Source organism: Stegodyphus dumicola, chromosome 4, assembly GCF_044657685.1.
Source record: "Stegodyphus dumicola isolate Sdum_Otavi_A_Nest chromosome 4, ASM4465768v1".
NCBI lineage: Eukaryota > Metazoa > Arthropoda > Arachnida > Araneae > Eresidae > Stegodyphus > Stegodyphus dumicola.
The window spans coordinates 126,615,660-126,635,617 of NC_140771.1; the positions used below are offsets into that span (position 1 = coordinate 126,615,660).

At 31.5% G+C, this 19,958-nt stretch overlaps 1 protein-coding gene across 3 annotated transcripts in view; it reads right to left on the reverse strand.

Annotated features, from left to right (window-relative positions):
- The window catches only part of LOC118182413 (nuclear pore membrane glycoprotein 210-like), a 182,462-nt gene that overhangs the window by 99,782 nt on the left and 62,722 nt on the right, over positions 1-19,958 (reverse strand). For all 3 annotated transcript variants that reach the window (XR_015040766.1, XM_085815406.1, XM_085815405.1), the window contains exons 10-12: positions 15,306-15,446; positions 2,727-2,867; positions 2,311-2,484 (exon numbers count right to left, since the gene is read on the reverse strand). Coding sequence is in view for 2 of the 3 variants with exons in the window: in XM_085815406.1 (XP_085671532.1) it covers positions 2,311-2,484; positions 2,727-2,867; positions 15,306-15,446 (456 nt within the window). In the remaining variant the exon portion in view is untranslated. The remainder of the gene's footprint in view (positions 1-2,310; positions 2,485-2,726; positions 2,868-15,305; positions 15,447-19,958) is intronic.

The window sequence follows — 19,958 nt, forward strand, 5'->3', positions numbered from 1 at the left end:
ATGTACCATATATTGATATAAAATAAAATACAATTATTAACTGAATAAATATTGGTTCAATCTTGATTAAAGTTCTATAATAGATTAAGACATTTCAGATCAAGTATAATTTAATAAGGAAAATTACAATGAGAATCATGAGGCAAAAGGAAATAAAATTTGCACAATTTAAGTTTCATGATTCAATAAATCTGGTTTACTACTGAAAAACTTTTTTTTTTTTTTATAGAAGAGGGTAACAAAAACTGTGAGATTTGGTTATTAACCAGGAGATGCAACAAAAACTGAGAATAGTTAGCACCTATGTAGAATATGTAGCTTTATTTTACATATATTTATAAAATAGAATTTTAATTTAATGAAGCTGCATCCCCACAAATAATATATAAATATTTTTTTAAATTCATGCATATTGATAAATCAGTTTGGTTTGTCACCAATGGGACTTTTAAATAAAAGGTTTAATGAAATATGGACATTTTCACATTCACTTGCCTCTGTCATTTTCATTTCAGATTACTATATTATAGATAAATTAAAATGTATTCAAAAGTAACTGAAAAAAAGTTACACACAAATATTTGAAATGATTATTGTAAGTTTGGGTTGTTAAAAGCAAAATAACGATGAGTTAAAAAAAAAAAAAAAAAAAAAAAAAAAGGAAAAGGTACTCATGTTTTAACTCTTTTATTTGTCTTACGAGAGACTGTAGAAGTAACTCATAAGAGCTTGACATTGCAACGTGGGGTGCCCACCTCTCAGACGATACCCCCCTAAGAGACTGGACAAGAGAAGGCGTCAAGCAAGCACTAAAAAACATCTCAGTCCCACACTGGGTTCCTTGCACACGCTTTCCATCTTCTCCATTTAATGAGCACCGTGTGTTTTCGAGCGTGCAAAGTGACGTCATCAGATCACGAGTGTGACATGATTTAGAAATTGCTCAATGAATATCCGTCTGAATGAGTTTTCCCACCCGTTGAAACTGCACCCAGAAAAGAAAGCGATCGCTAACATTTTCATTCAGAGCTGTTTCAATTCTAATCTCATTTCGTAAAATCGGATACCAAATCATATACCAAATATCCAGAATTCTAGTTAACCGGATTGTTTCTTTCTCCCTTCCCAATTTATGTCAAGTGAAATTAAACATGCTGTTGATTTATTTACGTGAACGCTTTGAATTTTCAGCTTTTGTTAAAGCAAAGCGCCTAAAATATTATTATTAAAAAAAAAAAAAAAGACCTATTCATTATATGGTTAATGTTTCTTGGAATTTTATTAGCTACTATAGCATCATTTAATCTGTAACAGTCAAAAGAATAAAAAAATTACAGCACAGGGGCCTAAACCAGATGGAACTTCCACAGTTTCAGAGAGAGAGAGAGGAAAAGTAGCCACCCTTTTATTCAGTGGCTAAGTTCTTAGATTAAAATATTAAAAAAACACTTATTTAAATTTTAGGATTTATCAACATTTTCTATACTTTCTGTTGTTTAATTTATAAAAACAATTAATATAATCTAAATACATGTGTGTATATATTTTTTAAGTTTTGTAGAAGGGTGAATTTTCTAGCAGTGGTGAAAGGAGTGCATGTGGCAAAGCTGACTGAAAACCACTTTCAGTCAGCTTTGCCACAAACACTTTAAGAATTGCCACAAACACTAGAATTTACTAATCTTATGATAATTCCTTCGGTCATAAATTTGTATGCACACTGTTTTGATTCACTATGTTTAACCCAAACATAGAAACAAAACTCTTGGTTATACCTGAATAGTATAAAACTTTTAAAAACATTCTTTTTTTCCCCCCAATACCCTTCTTTTAAACCTTTTTTTAATATATTCAAAAAAGCATGAAGAACCCATGCTACTGTTTGACTAAATGTATTATTTCAGATATTGACTACACCAAACAATTATACAAGGCATTATACAGTCATCTCAATTTAAAATATTAAACTGTACAAAAGTATTTATTACATGGATATTAAAAAAAAATGTTCTCTTCAGAGCTGGTACAAATTTATTAAGTCCATGTTAATATAAATTTTAGTTAAAAAACTGAGATAAAAACTGTGTTTTTGTTTTGATTGAAATATGTGTATATGTATTTTATAGTTACAGTATTTTGTTAAATTAATGTTTTCTACACATTATAAACAATTCCAGAAAGACATTCATGATTTTACAACCTTAGATCCACTATCATACAACAGGTAGAAAAGAATATAAAACAAATTATCATACAAAGGAAAATGTCACTTTTATTACTTCACTTATCAGGGGGAAAAAAGTTACTTACCTCAGCAAAGCCAACAAATGTAGGAATGTGGGCATCAGATGCTTGCACTTCAAATGTGCCCAAACCGAAAGCTCTCACTCTTGCTACTTGCTCGCCCTGTTCTGAAACAGGAATAACAGATCCTACAGATGGACTTTTACTTAACCAGTTAAATGTTCCTGTGCCCCCAGATGCCTAAAAAGAAGAAAAGATATTCGGATTTGAGTGATTGAAACACAGCAAATTTAAGACCATTTGAAGCAAATAAAACATACTTAAAAATTCAAAAGAAGAAATAAAAAATTTGAGGTACTTCCAAATTTTCTACATCACAAAAGCAAATAATTATTTTTTCAGTAACAGTAGTTGTATTCTAAATGAAAACTTCAAAATCTAGTTTATTATAACAACACTGAACAATATTAACATAAATTTACCTTCAAATAAATTGTATATACAGGTTTAGTAATGTCATCCCAAGGTAATAAAGTATATTCAGGAAGAATTTTGATGCGTTCATATATAACCACATCTTGGAATGCAGAAACTACAGGATGGATTTTATCAATACCACCAGTCTAAAAACGAATCACTATTTTTAGTTAATGATGTTACATATATGCAGAAATCATTTGCAGCATAAAATAATATTTTGAAAAATTATGCTCAGAAATATTTACAGATTGAAAACATCAAAAGTGTATATTCAGTTTTTTGCAAAGGAACAATTAAATATATAATCAGAAAAGAAGACTACATTTCTTATACAGCATCTAGGCTTTTTTTTTTTTTTTTTTAACTGTATAGACCTTTATGGTTTTTAAAACCTTTCTTTTGTGCTACCTGATTCTGTTTATGGATTAAGTATAACTGCCCAGTCACCAATAAAAGCTACAAGATTTGGTTATTTATTGGAAAAATGAAAATGGAGCTTTATAGCACCCTTGGTGAGAGAAAATGGCATTGGCATAATTTGGGCTTAAGAAATTGCAATTTATTGCCAAATGTTACAAATAACCATGATAACTAAACTGGCTACAGTAAATGATAAATTGGCAATTGAATATATTTTTACGTTTTATTTAATATATATATATACACAGGAATTTAATACAAATTTATGGTAAAATCTTATACATATAAGAATTATTTTAGTATTTAATACAATTTTGTCAACAATTTATTTAAAATAACAATACATTTCAACAAAATTTATTTAATATATACATTAATTATCATACTTAATACAGTACATAAGCAATTTATTTAAAATAATAACATGTAAACATGACAGAAAATTCTATTTATTATTTTATTAAATAAAAGTTTATTAGTCATTTATTAAAAATCATAGAAACATACTGGAATTTTTTTTAAAACTTCCTGGTGGCCACAGTTCAGAATTGCTGTTAATAATAATACCTCAGACATCAACCACAGCTTCTTTTTCCATTGATGGAAGATTGAATATAGTAAGCATAATGAGTATTTTCAACAGAATCTACTACATTAAAATAATGCAATTACAAAACACCAGTTAGATTGTTTGCACAGATTGGTAATTGTTTTCTTTCTCCCAAATGTGTAAATTGGTAACCGTTCATTATAAAAATATAGCATTAAGTATAAATATTTAATGCCAAGGCTAAAATATTTTAGAAATTTGAAGTTTTAAGAACAAATACTCAAAAATATTAACATGAAGATTCAATATTTTCTATAGAAACAGCACAATTTAATCTACAATAAAATACAAAATTAGATCATAAAAACTAACATGAAAATGTTCAATCTTTAATGCACTTTCATTAGTGGCCACATGAAATATAAAACATATTTTGTAAAGAAATGTAGAGAAGCGGTAATAAATGAAGATGATATAAAAGAAATTTTTCATTGTGATAACAATGCTTTTCAATCATCATTCAATTAATGAATGGCGAAATCTGTAGTATGGTTCTAGATCCAGAAAATACTGCTACCGATAGTGAAGAAAGTGACAGAGAAGTTATTGAAAAGGAGAAAATTTTGATTGACAAGTTAGTCGGAATTCTCAAAACAGCAGTTACAGGACTTCAACAATGTAACTAAACAAGAGATTCTGTCTGTCTACAGAATTAAAGAGAAAGTATTAGCACAAAAAAACAAGCAACTTGCATACAAAGAAATGTTTAATAAGGTAAACATAAATATTAAGTTTTTTTTTATTATTTGACACCTTTTAACTATATTATTTATCATTTACCTAAAAATGTTAATTTTTCATATAATTATCTAAACTCATCCTTTAAAAAATTTATTATTAGAATTACTTAAACCTTATTATAAGTGAACAATGGATGGAGTCCCATTTGAATTTTTATTTTTATTTAGTTCACAATTTTAGTTTAGGCTTTATAAATCAAACAAAAGCTCGTAGAACTTTATGACAAATGTTAAACTAAACACAGAAACTATGTAGAAAAATAGAGAAATGTGTAAGGAAATTAAATAAAAATTTTTCTGGGGGGGGGGAAGTCTCGGATTGTTTGTTTTATAAGAAATCAGATCTTACTTTCCAAATAACCTACATATTTATAATTAATATTCCTTATAAACCTCAGGCCAAACTACAATATATAATCATAAAATCTACTGCAGAAACCAGACCAAAGTTCTCTAACAGCATATATCAATCCTGTTAAAATAATATAAATTAGCCATAAAACATACAGAGTGATTCTGCGACCATGGGACAAACTTGGAAATAAATGGTTGAGCGTACTAAAACATGTAGGATCGAAAGTGACGTATTAAGGCACGAACACATAAAATGATACGAGAAGAAAAATATTATTTAAAAAACTCAGCGCAAAGTGCTTCTTTGAAGCAATACAGATTTCACAAAGACCTGTTCAAAATTGTGACCACTATAGTAACACATGCTTGGTAGCATCATAGAAGAGATTAGCAAACACTTGAAAAATTACAGGCATTTCACAGATGATTGCAGCCACAATGTATAGTCATGCAATGAGGTCCTCCAGTGAGTCAACGGGAGTTTCGTAAATGATGCCTTCATAAAAAGAAATTTATGCTGGATGAATCTGGAAAACAGGGCAACTAATCAACAATGTCCAATCCATTGCCTTGCAAAATTTCCATCCAAGTCATTGTGGACCATCAGGTTATAACGGGATGGCATACCATCATACTGGAACTACATGCGATCAGAAACAACAGCTGGAACATTCTGAAGCAATACTGGTAAAACCTCTTGCAGAAAAATACGATGACGTGAGCCACTGAGACGTGCAGGTAGGAGGTATGGATCTATGGGGTAGTCATTAACATTACCCACTCACACATTCGCAGAGAAGCGGATTTAGAATGTATGTGAAAGTGTGGATTATAAGTTACCCATACCTGACTGATACCATATTGAAGAAGCCTTCCTGTGTGACAGTTGTCTTGCCCATGAATAGAATTCAGAAGTAATAAACAAGTAAGGAAAGATTTTGTTACTTCAAGTGAAAAAGCTTTGGAAGCTAGTTACCTAGTAAGCCTAAGATTTGCCAAGACTAGGCAGGAGGAAACTTTATATTATCAGCAGCTAAAGATATTGTTTTAACATTATTCAACAACAAAAATGGCTAATAAATTCAATAATATTCCATAATCAAATGATAAGTCAACGAATTCATGAAATACAAATTCCAAAAAAGAGACACTTATTCAAAAAATAAAACACAGTGAGTACTTTGCATTGCAATTGAATGAAAAAATAGTGATATAACGAACTTTGTTCAACAGTTTACATATGTTTTAAAGATGATAATCGAATTGCTGAAGAGTATTTATTTTCTGAATCTCTTCATGATAAAGCAGTGGTGGCGAACCTTTTTGGAGTTGTGTGCCCAAAATGGAATGGCCACATGCCATTCGTTTAAGATATTAAATTAGAATTATTCATAAATTACCTTAAAGTGCTTAGATCTGAAAACTGGAATCTATTTAACAATGAAAGTATTAAAACTCACCGGCAGTCGGCTATAAATTTGAATTCGTTTAATAAACAATAGCTGCTTCAACTTTGTTCTTTTGCCATGTAACAAGCACATTACGAAGTCCGTAATCTGGACGTCCATTATCGGGAATGATCTATAATCCGGACCTCAAAGCCACAAACTTTTTTTACCCTATATTTCCACAGTCATAACACCTTGGTTCTTTACTCTTATTAGGTATAGTGCGTTCTTTATTTTGTGTTAGTACTTGAATAACCCTTATTCTTTGTATCTGGAACACGGATTTTCTCATAAATTTTTAATTTCTCTTTGAATTCAGAAATAATTTTACACCCATACAAAATAATTTTGTTACTAGTCTGATCCGGTATCCCAATGATTACATAATCAAGAATTGGTGAATCATCAACAGAACCACGAATGGCTATTTCACGCATAGCAATCATGGCAATTAAATATTCGGAAAGGAATTCACCAGGTTTTAAGTGTCGTTAAGTCTAGATATAGTCTAAATGAACCACATTTTTTTCTACTTAGCACGATATTACTTGCATAATCAGAACAGCTTGGCTTAACAATTTGTTTCTCTAACCATTCCGAAAATCTGTTTATCAATTTCGCGCTGCTCTGCGGGGAGAAAGCGGCGCAACGTGCAATGAACTGGAAGTTGATTTGTCAGCACTATTCTCATCTTCAGTGCAGATGTTTTTATTTTATTCGGCTTATAATTCCTTACTAAATGTAGTATTTCATCTCGCTGTACTCTATCTTTGATATGATTTAAATATAAATATCAAGAATACACAACCACTCCTACATATCAAAGACGGAGATATGATTTAAATATAAATATCACAAAAATTGCAACCAGAAAACTTAATTTTGATTATGTGTAATGTATGCTTTACGCATGCATGCATTGAAAGAAATGTTTAATAAAGTAAACAAATAAATATTAAGCTTTTTTTTTTGTAAAATTTGATATCCTTTAGATCATAATTGCTCTTTATTTTATAAATTACGGTTTCATATTTTTAACTGTATAATTTCTGCATGCCATCTTACCAGATTTAAATTAATGATCTATAATTCAGAAAAACACCTAGTCCGGAATCGCCGAAGTCCTGACGAGTCCCGATTACGAACTGTGTACTGTAATATGATTGAGCCACACAATTTAAACATCATAAATTGGTTCAATAAATATATACAGTGGTGGCCAAAATTGTGGACACTTTTGGAACTTTTTACATTTTTGAACTCTGTATGCTTACAGAAAATGTTACGTTTCGCAAAATGCAAACTTGTATATATCATTTTAAAGAGAATTTATTGCTGAATTCAATACAAAACACAAAATTCGATTATTTGCAATACAAAAAAAGTTATATGTACTTTAATATAAATAAAAAACACAGTTATGAAGTGGTTTGTAATGTCTAGCTTTCCTGGCCAATCACTGTTCTTGTTCTGAGAACCAATCAAATGTTAGTAACTGCCAGCAGAAGCTGACATCATGTTTACACTTGAAATAATTCATTATTTTGCTTTGTTCTGTAGAAGGAGGACCTGTTTCTTATACACTGCAATTACAAGTAGGAATTTTTGTAAAAATTTTTAATATTTAGTCAAGAAGCAATTCCATCAAATAAAAGAGTAGACTGGACATCTAGAAAGAGATGTAATATTATTGTGTTACGAGAAAGTGGTCTTTCCTATGCTGAAATTGCAAGACAGGTGGGTGGTTCAGTGACTACATCTGGAGTCTGAAAGTTTTGTTTACGATATCAGGAGACTAATTCAATAAAAAACAAAGAAGGAAAAGGCCGAAAAAGGTGCACCACATCTATTGATGACAGAAGAATAAAAAGACTATGTATCCAAGATACAAAAATGTCATTAGCAGCCATCAGAAGTGATCTGAATGATGCTGGTGTTTCTGTCAGTTCAAGAACAATCATGAGAAGATTAACAGATGTTGTACTGAGAAGTAGAATTCCACGAAAAAAGCCTTATCTTAATTTTCAGCAACGAAATTAAGACTACAGTGGGCAAAGGAACACATTAATTGGACAGATGATCAGTGGTCACAAGTTATATGGAGTGATGAAACTAAGATATCGTTATTCAGTAGTGATGGGCGAAAATATGTAAGATGTAGAATAGGAGAAGAGCTACATCCTGACTGCATTCAAGCTACTGTGAAGAACCCAGTTAGTGTAATGATTTGGTCATGCATGTCAGCAGATGGTAATGGTCGCCTTCATGTCATCGATGGGTCACTGAACGCCAAAAAATACATTGACACCATTCTAGAACCGAAACTTTTACCTTCCATCAGAGTCTTTCCCAAGAATGCTTCGTTTATTTTTCAGCGGGATTCTGCTCCTTGCCACACGGCCAAAATATCGAAAGAGTGGTTTCGTGCAAAGAACATTAAATTGTTGTCATGGCCAGGAAACAGTCCTGACCGCAATCCTATCGAAAATTTGTGGCACCGTTTCAGTTTCAAAACTCTTGTCCGAATGAGACGCCCATCAAATAAAAGGGAACTAATTGCGGCCATAATTGTTTCCTGGCATCATGTAATAACGAAAGAAGAGCTTAAAACTCTTGTCAGCTCGATGAAACGTTGATGTGAAGCTGTAATCAGAAATAAAGTGTACCCTACTAAGTACTGATAACTCACTGCAATCATCACTATCTAATGTATATCAATAACTATTCTCGTTTAACTTTTTTTGTATTGCAAATAATTGAATTTTGTGTTTTGTATTGAATTCAGTAATAAATTCTCTTTAAAATGATAAATACAAGTTTGCATTTTGTGAAACTTAATGTTTTCTATAAGCATACAAAGTTCAAAAACATAAAAATTTCCAAAACTGTCCACAATTTTGGCCACCACTGTATGTCATTTCTATGGTGATATATGAAAATCTTATATCTGGTCTTAGGCTCTATGCCAGTGGCATTATGCAATAAGTGGAACATTCAAGAACATAATAAAATGATTATTTAAATTACATAGTATAATTTTATTGCGATCATTGGTTAAGGAAGCAATATTTTAGTCATATACTGGCTGATAAGGCTCTGCACGTTGAATGTGGCACACATGCCATAGGTTCACCATCACTGTGATAGAGCAACTGCAAATGAAAACTTCAAAGTAATTGACAATTTTATGTCTGAATGATATTCCTTGGAATAAGCACATTGTTGTATGCAGTGACATAATTTGGGCTTTAACAGGAAAACATCCTGGTGTTATTTATCAGATAAAGAAAGTTACTCACTTCTCCAGTCATCGTGAAGCTTTAGTAGCCATAATCTAAAAAACGTTTTGAATCAAGTTGTGAAAATTAGCAATTTTTATTAAAGATTTAAATTCAAGAATATTTATTGATTTTATGCTAAGAGATGGGTAGTGAACATGAAATGTTTTTGTTACATTCCAAAGGAAGGTGGTTATCCAGAGGCAAAGTTTTAAATAGTCTTTTTGAACATCTATCAGAAATTCAAATTGTCCTTTGAGATTCAAAATTTAAATTGCAAAATTCTTTATTTAGTGAATTATTGATGGCACATTTAGCTGATGTTTTTGGAAAGTTAAATGAATTAAACTTATGATTACAAAAACAAAGTGTAAATATGTTGACAAATTGACCATTAGAGATAAAATAAATGCAATGATAAAAAAACTCAAGCTAATAATCAAAAATTGGATAATAATATTATTTTAAGCTTTTTACCACTTTTAGAAAGTTTTCTAGCTGAAAATAAAAGAGGAATTAGCAACCAATATTAAAAATCATTGTATTTCATTGATAAATCATTTCAACATTTATTTTCCCAAGGACTATGAAAAAGAAAATTGGATTAGAAACCCATTTTGTGCAAATATACCTGAAATTTTACCTTGTGAAGAAGAAAAAAAAAAACAATTGATAGAAAATTTCTATGATCGAAACTCCTGTGAAAGTGAAGATTTCTAAAATAACACACTTGTTAATTTTTGGTTGAACCAAAAATAAAAGAGAATTTAAAGACCTTTCAAATAAAGCTATGAAATGTTTATTTCCTTTTTGCACAACCTATTTGGGTGTAGAATTATTTTCTTCCATGTTATATTTGAAAAAATAAATACAGAACAAAATTAAAAGTGGATCCTAATTTACGACTAAAACTAAGTGAAATAAGACCAGACATAAAGAAATTCATCTCTCTTAAACAGGCCCAAATTTCACACTAAATTTTAGAATTAAAGTATTATAACTTACCGCATTTACGCGAATCTAATGCGCATCGTTTTTGGCCAAATGTAGTATTCAAAATTGGGGTGCGCATTAGATTCGAGTGCAAAGTTCACCGATGACGTCAACCAAATTTCTCGACTACATTTACCGTTACATTTATCGTTGACACATTATTGCATAGAGGATACAAACTGCAGAGTACGTAGTCACGAAATTGAGGGCAAACAGAGAAGAATGTCATATGACGCTACTTTCAAACGTAAAGTAATTCTTTATGCTGAAAAAAATGGCAATAGAAAGGCAGGGAGAGAGTTAAACGTAGCGGAGAGCAATGTTTGCTTGTGGCGGCAACAGAAATTGGCACTGTTTGCAACTAAAGCTAGTAGAAAGAAATTCACTGGCCCTCGCAAAGGAAGACACCCTAAAATTGAAGAAAAAGTTTTGGAATTTGTACGTGAAAGGAGGAAGAATCGACAACCTGTGACTAGTGACACCATAAGAAATAAAGCAAAAGAGGAGGCTGAAGTTCTTGGAATACCGAAACAAGAGTTTAAGGCTAGCCGTAGATGGGTGGATCGGTTTATGAAGCGTATGGGTTTATCTCTAAGACGCCGTACAACAATATGCCAAAAGCTTCCTGCAGATTATGAGGGAAAACTACTAACATTTCAGCGGTATGTCATCACACTTCGGAAGGAAAAGAATTTTTCAATGGGGCAAATTGGCAACGCTGACAAGACGGCAATTTGGTTTGATATGCCTCGTAACTACACCATTATGGAGAAGGGGACTAAGGAAGTTATCATCAAAACTTGGGGATGTGAAAAATAACGCGTAACAGTGATGCTGGCAATAACAGCAGACGGGTGCAAACTTCCCCCTTTCTTAATCTTCAAACGGAAAACATGCCCTAAAACCCCTAAGAATGAAAAGCTGTTCCCAGATGATGTCCTGATTCGAAACCAAGAGAAGGGGTGGATGACGGAATTATTAATGCTCGGATTGGCTCCGAAATGTGTGGAAACGCCGTCCCAGTGGGCTCTCTAATCCACCATCAATGCTTTGTCTGGACGCATTTCGCGGTCATCTCACCGACGATGTAAAAAAGAAGATGCACAGCCTAGGCAGTGGTCTTGTTATCATTCCTGGAGGGATGACGTCTGTGTTACAACCCCTGGACGTTAGTATAAATAAACCTTTTAAGGGGTACGTTCAGGCGGATTACGAAAAATGGTTTTGTGAGCCAAACCGTGTATTGACCCCGACAGGAAAAATTAAGCGTGCTGCACCGCACATTGTTGCACACTGGGTTTCTGCTGCCTGGAAAAGCATCGAAGCACCAATGATTGTGAAATCTTTCAAGAAATGCTGCATTTCAAATTCATTAAATGGCAGTGACGATGACGTGCTCTGGAGCGCCGAGGATGAGGAAAGAAGAAATGAATCTGCTTCTGACGAAGAGAGCGGCGAGGATTCCAGTGATGAAAACATTAGTGAATAAAGACGTTTACTATTAATCACTGATTGTAGAAACTGTTAGCTAGATAGAAATGTTACGATTTATTTCATGTTCATATTTTACTATAGGTACCGTATATAAGGTAGTGCTAATTAACAATGATTGTTTCACATGACAATAGCCCACTAATAGGTTAATTCTATGTTCTGTTACTTTATGTATAAATCCATTGTTGTATAAAATATGGTATCTAAATTTAAATAAAATTATCATACCATTAATTGATAGTTTATATACAAATCCATTGTTGTATAAAATAAGATTCAATAAATTCCTCATATCATCGATGCGCATTAGATTCGCATAAATACGGTACATTTTGATAATTAAAATGGTAACAAATTTTTAATCTAATTTTTTACATGTGTATATTTAATATAAATAGTTAATAGGTTGTGCAAATGGCTATATATATTAATATTGTAAAATGTAGTGGTACTAAAGTTTTTAGAATTTTGTTTTAATGGTACGCGTTAGTAAAATGATTGAGAACCTCTGGTGTACAGCATCAGGTATAGATACTCCAAAAAAGGTTGACTTCTTTCTTACCATTATTAAGCACATTACCCACTACATTATAGCCTTTCTTATAATAGAATTTGAAGGCATGGATTTTTCTCAGGTTCGAAGGCTATATGATTTTGGACAAAAAATCTAATGGCTTTGAAAGACCTTGTTTACTGTGTTCACTGTAATAGGTAAATCAGAGATGCCAATTTAACTTTGTATGCTTGTGCAGTTTGCCAGTATGAATTCAAGCTGCACATTCCTTAGATTTTTTTGGATGTGTAGGACAGCAGTCAACAAACAGAAGAATCATCCTATTCTGTGCTCCCATTACTGAGCATGTCTCTCAAAAAAGTTAAGATATCGTACATACTTTTTTGTTCATGCTTTTTGTTTATCATTTTAATGTTTTTAAAGCAGTGTGTTACTGATTAACAAAGTCTTTCAAACCATCAGATTTTGCACTCAACAGCATAATTTATTATGTTTACCACTATATCACTTTTTCTTTTTGAAAGCTAAGGATTTGCTGGTAAAGACATTGGAAAAAAGGCCAATGTCATCAATGTTAAAAATGTGCTTGGGTTATAGCTTTATTAGTTCTTTCAACCTAACCTATTGCTAATCATTTACACTTTCACTGCTAACAGCACTGGTCTCGCCACACAGTTTTGTATAACCACATTATAACACTTTTTTAATTTATCAGTACATCCCCGTTGACACCAAGAAGTTCTATCAGCCACTATACATGCATTTTTTTTTTTTTTTTTTCAACAGCATGCTACTGACTGAAATGTTGGAAGCCCATATAGTCTAGAACCAGTTCTTTAATATTTCCTCCAACTCTACATATTTGCTTATTTACTTTTCTTATTATTTGGTCCACTTTCATTTACTACTGCCATTATTGTATTATTGTATGTTTTACGATTATGTCCAGAGTTGATGACTATGTTTTTTGCAAGTCCAAAATGCTCTTCAATGATTACTTGTTTGAGGATTTGCAATTTCTCCATACGTTCTCCTCCTTTTGTTATATTTCTGGACAAGTAAATTGCTCCTTACTTTTATTAAAAATAAGAAAATAACTTTCTTTGTGATGCAGCACAACAGATTCCAAGAGCAATCAAGCAGTAAAGGTCCAAGTAACTGATAAGTGAACCTAAGAAAACCCAGGTCATTGTGTGGCTTGGTCCTGCAACTGCTTTCAATACAGTTTCACTCCTTTTTGTCTGTTATTACTCACTTGGCACATTATTTCATTTATACCATGCATTTACTGTGCTTTTTTAAAAAAATTACTGTTCATTGATTTAAATCACTATCTTCCCTTTTTTCTGCTGGTTTAGAATGCAAATGGCAGGGAATTCAAAATTCCATTAACGTAAAAGCAGGGACTAAAGCATTGTGAATACAGCAAAATTTACAGGACTGAGACAAATTGCTGGACTATGTGAATTCGGGGAATGTAAAGATGGTTATATCCCATTTAAACTCACTATATATACCAGAATTTTTAACTGCCTCGAGACTAAATTTCTCTGTTCCCTTTTTTATCATTTAATGATTATTTTCCATTATTTACATAAAATTGGGCTTCTATTTGGGATTTATACGGTTACTTAGTTCTTTATTATTTTACACTAAGAATATTTTTAAATCATTTCACTTTCAAAACTCTTTTAAAATTATAAATTCTGCTAAAATATTTTACAATTTTAGGATTAGGGAATATATCCAGGATTATGCTTTACTACTTAACAGCTCTTTCTCATTTTTATTTTCAGGCAAACATATTATTCATATTTGTAAGTTTAACATTTCATTAATCTATAACAACAAATTGTTTTTAGAATCTTAATAAGAAAGGATTTTAAACATATATAAAATTGATTAAACATACATACATATATAACACTGAATGAATCAAGAAAATGATACATGCTAAGCAAGATAGGGGGAAAAAATGTTTAATGTAGAGAACAAATGGTATAAAAGTCTATAAACATAGTAGTTCATACTAAATGAGATTTTGAAAGTAAGCTCAGAAACATAACTGATTATGAGCATATTATATGTTGCCGCTCCCCTTTGTATGAAAGGGTGCATGATAGACAGTTTCCATAATAAATAGATTTTTTCCTCCATTTAAAAAAAAAAAAAAAAATTCTCATTTTGCATTTCCTCTTGCTTTATCAGATTTTTTGGTACTCTTCTGTTATCGGGACCATATTCAGAAATGTATGTATGTATGCATGTGCGTGTGCATACATGTGTGTATGTACACACACACATACCATATGTATATATGAACACTTTCATCTATACAAACATGCATATATATATATATAATTTCTGAATCTGGTTCTGATAACAGAAGAGCACCAATTTATTTTATTTGCTCTGTATTATTGATGGTTATTTGACTGTCAACCCCAACAACCACAGTATGAACTATTATATTTACATATTTTTACTTAATTTTTGACCTACATTTATAGATGTATGTGTTTACATATCTATGTGTTTATATATAGACACACACATACATAAAAAAAAAAAGAAACGGAGAAAAAGGGAAAAAACAAAAAGGAGGATTATTATTATAAGAAATAGATCAAATATGGGAAAGTAAAAATAATTTTAAAACACTGCTCTATGTGATACTTTAACGATCAAAAAGTACCCTTATTCAAAGAATTATATATTATACTAATATACCTTGCTGGCAATACCCAACAGGACAGCTGAAATTTGGCATGAACCTGCAGCAAGTGTCTTTACTTCATAATATGTACCATTAGTGGAAAGTTTCTCAGCTTGAAAATATTTTGCAGGAAACTGAACAGAAACTCTAACTTCCTAAGTGAAATGCAATTCATTATTATTAATTAAGTGACAAACAAAAAGATTATTTTAAAATGAAAAAATATATTATGTAATATGAACATTATGTATACACCATAGAAATTAAAATAGCACACACACACACACACAAAAAAAAAAAAAAAAAAAAAAACAGAGAGAGAGAGAGAGAGAGAGACAGATTTGGATAACAAAGATCCATGGAGGGAGGAAAAAAGACGAGAGGCCCTAATTGGTTTTCCCCATGAACTGCCTTGAAGCAGGCACACCCCTAATGGAGACCAAAGGCAAAACCGGAGGTAAACATTTTGTAATTATGCTATAAATGTACACTGCTCAAAAAAAAAAATGGGACAGTGCTATATCTCCCGTTCTACTGGGCCGATTGACAAAATTCAAACTACGTTTTTCATGTCTCGAAAGCGCGACTTAGGATATATATTAGATTTATATATAGTACTATTCTAACATAGGTATTTTGACACAAAATCGGGCTTTTTCTGAAATAACATACCAATTTTTTTACATATTTCGATTCTACGACTCAAATTATGCCAGAATACCAAGTTTTGTAAACATCGTACGAATAGTTTTTAAAATATTAGCTCTCAAAATTTTAGCTCCTCAATGTTAATTGAATTTGGCAAATATTTATTAATATCTCTTTTTTTATTAAACTTTTTTGATTTTTTCTCTCACATTTCGGAATTTTGGTTCATTCCAAATAAAATTTACCCATTTTTTGCGTTTTATTTTTTAAATTTCTATTTTTAAATAATTTTTATAGATTTTTCGAAAAAAATTTTGAATTATAACCTATAAAACTTTTACCATCATCTTAAAGTAGGTGTATTTTTAAGCACATCTGCAAAAAATTAGACTTTTTTATTCAAAATTTTCTAAGATATACACGAATTTACATAATTTCGCGTTTTGAAATTTGGCACCTTTTTTTTGAGCGATAATAACGCCAAATGTGGTCTATGGATTTTTGTTACACTGAATTGCCACAGTTATTTTTAACCTTAAACATCAAGTAAAATTTTACGGAGAATTAATTATATGACATTTTTCCCCTCAATGACGCGTAATAAATGTTTATTAATACAATATGAAAGGCTATTTTTTAAATTATAGATGATATTATTCAAATTTTTAATTATTTTTTTTTTTAAATTTCTCTCGTATCTTTTCTTTTTTTAAAAAATTTAAGAGTAAGTTTTTGTAAGAGTAAATTTTTACCTTCGGCGTTTTATCGTCTGCTACTTTACTTCGTTTAAATCGAATTGTCTAAAACTGAGAATTTTCGTTTGATATTTATTTGAATTTTATGACATTAACTGCATAATTTATTTCTAAACAAACTGTTGCTTTTGAAGTGGCTGAAAGAGCGGCTGATACTATTATCCATATTTTTAAAGCACAATATATTTTTATAGAAACATAATATTTAGAATAATCATTTTTTATAAAAGTCAAATTAGGATATAAACATACAACCCTCTAGAGACTGAATTAATGGAAGTTCAATGGTTATGTAGAAATGATCTGCAGCTACTTAATGGCTGGATAAGTCAGCAGATTCTGTGGACAAGTAAGAATAATTATATAAACGACACCAACATTCTGGATTCAATAAACAACGAGGATACGATGTTTACTAAATGAATTTAAGAAGTTTTAAAACATAAAAAATCAACTCATTTTTTTTCCTAAAATGTATTTTTGTGCGTAGCGTATTTTCATTATATCCTTAAAATTCTAATTTAGAATGTAATTGTCAAGAACTGAATCCTAATCATCAGTAATATAATAAGTAATTATTACGGTTATTAATAAATCCTTCTCATAAAGTAATTGCAAATATTTCAAAAAACTTTCTGTCTGAATGCAAACATTTTTCTATGCAAATATTTTTAATTTTATATTAATCAAGATTGCACACCATATTACCTATTTCCACTTCAATTTTTACCGTCAGTTATAGTAGAATTTACAAATCAATTATATTTAATTAAGGATTGGATTGGATTATTTAATTACCTTAAACATCTGCCTAAAGGGAGGGATGCCTTGGTGGAGGACTTTCTAAGGGAAACTGGCTCGTATACACGTTACACATGGGGAAAACCACGAAACCGCCCATGCGGCCAGCCCGTTCGCGGGATTCGAAACTCGAACTGAACTACCAGTATTCAGCGTCTTTACCGCTCGGCCGTTGGTGGGCTATTTAATTAAGGAATGACCATCTAAGTTAAGAAACAGCGTACCGTAACAACATTTCAATTATTGGTTCCCTATCTTTCATGTTACTCCCGATTGGCTAGCTACATGATTTTTTAATGAGTATTCGGATTTTACTAGTAACTTCACTTGGAAATCGCGCTTAAACTAGGTTAGTTGGTTATTTGAACATAGAAAGAACATGGGAGCAATTTGATTAAGATGCTTTCATAGAGAATCTTTGTAAAGAGAACATAAAAACTACGAAAACCAACCATGCAGCCTGGGTTAGACTGAGCAGCAAACAATTAGTATTTAACAATCTTTTCTTTTTCAAATGCTAGGCAACTGATGAGGCTCCAATTAAATATTTTATTTGTAAATATTTAAAATATTGTTGTATACTTAGACACAAAAAGCAGAATTTAAGTTTTGTTAACTCGTTAGTAAACTACCAAGCCGTAGTGCAAATGAATATTCAATTTCTTTTGCAAAAATTGTATTCACTTAATATTCTTGGAATATGAGCTAAAGAAGGAACGTTCTCGGAAGATTAAAGAAGTGTTTAAATCCAGTGATATTAGGTTTGTCTTACAAGCTCAGGATCAAAACGATTCTGCAATTGCCCGAGTAGTTGACTTGTAAATGGATGTGAATTAAGCAGATGACTTTTAATCTTACGTTATTCAGCCAGAAAACGTATTCCAAATGTTTTGTATTGCATGACAATGCATCTTTTCATTATTCAATAACCAGTCTGAGAACCGCTTGTGTTCGGAAAATAAGTATGTATATTCAATCGTCCTGCATGTTCTACAAAATTGTCTTCTTGTGATTTTTTTTTCTTTCTCAAAAACTAAAGTTGCCTCTCAAAGCAAAGTTTTTTGACATTGAAGGGACAAAATTAATATGACATCTACTTTTAGAGGCATGTCAAAAACAGATCTCTACAAACCTTCTCTTCCATTACATGTTGTGCAGTCAGACAAAAAGTTACATTAGCGTAAATTCTATAATCTATTTTTATTACACTCTGATTACTTTAATAACATACAGTGAATATATACTAAATCTTTTACTTTAGCTTAAATACTTCGGAATTTTTGACAGAATTGTTGTCGGAACTAGGACTTAGAAGATAAGTCAAACTAAATATTTCGATAACTCAGTAAATTCAAGTTCGAAATTTCAATATTTTATTTTCGGAGGGAGGGGAAATGTTTTCAGTTTTGGTCCATTATACTAAGTATATTTGCTTCGATTTTTTATTTTTCCATAAAAGCGAAAATTTTACGCATGGTATACATATAACGCATAGCTTCAAATTAAAATTTAATAATATACAGAGTGGTTATAATTAAAGTTCCACATTGAAACTGTCATAAAAGGAAAACTCAAATGTTATCAAACTTGGAAATCGTGTAAAGGAGGTCATGGGAATTTATTTTCCGCGAAAAAAAGAAAGTTCGAAACCTCACCACCAGGGGGGGGGGAATGGCGCGTTATGCAATATTGTTAAACGAAATATGGGTCGGAATCTAACTTAACCTTTTGTTAAATGGGTTTAATATGTTGTATACCCTTAAGAAACTTTGAAGTAGGCAAATTACCATTTAAAGACGTTAAATTCGATAAATGTCGAGTGCGCCATCCCTGTAAGTGAGAATTTCATCCGTGAAAACCACGAATTAGCGATTAGAAAATGTGAGATCGCAAATCACTCTCACAAGTGCGTACAATCTGGAAATCGTTTTCTTACAGATCGCTAATTTGTAAATTTTTAAGCCTGAATTCGGCACTAAAACATGAAGATACGGATTCAAAACGCTTTTAATCGATTTGGGCCAAAGAAATCTCTCGTTATCTATCTAGTTCCATTGCATTCTCCTACTGCATTCGATTGCATAACAGTCATTTCACACCGTTTACTGTTGAATGACAGCTAGTTTTATAACTGAACCATTTTTTTCTGAAGAGCAGTCGACAGCTGGACCACTGCGATTGCAGCTCACTTAGAGCCAATATTAAAATGTTTCGTGATACATGAACTGCAGTAACGTGGCATTTTAGATACTATGATTTTTATGCAGGGCTGGGCACCACCTCAAGAGTGTAGCATAGTTACTTAGGCAACATTTCACGAATGAACGTCTTATAGGCCAACAATTCCCCTCTTCCCACCAGACCTCAACCACTGTGACTTTTGTCTATGAGGTTATCTCAAAAACACTGTTTATGGTGATAATCTAAACAATTTGGCAGAAATGAAAAATGTGATACACTGAT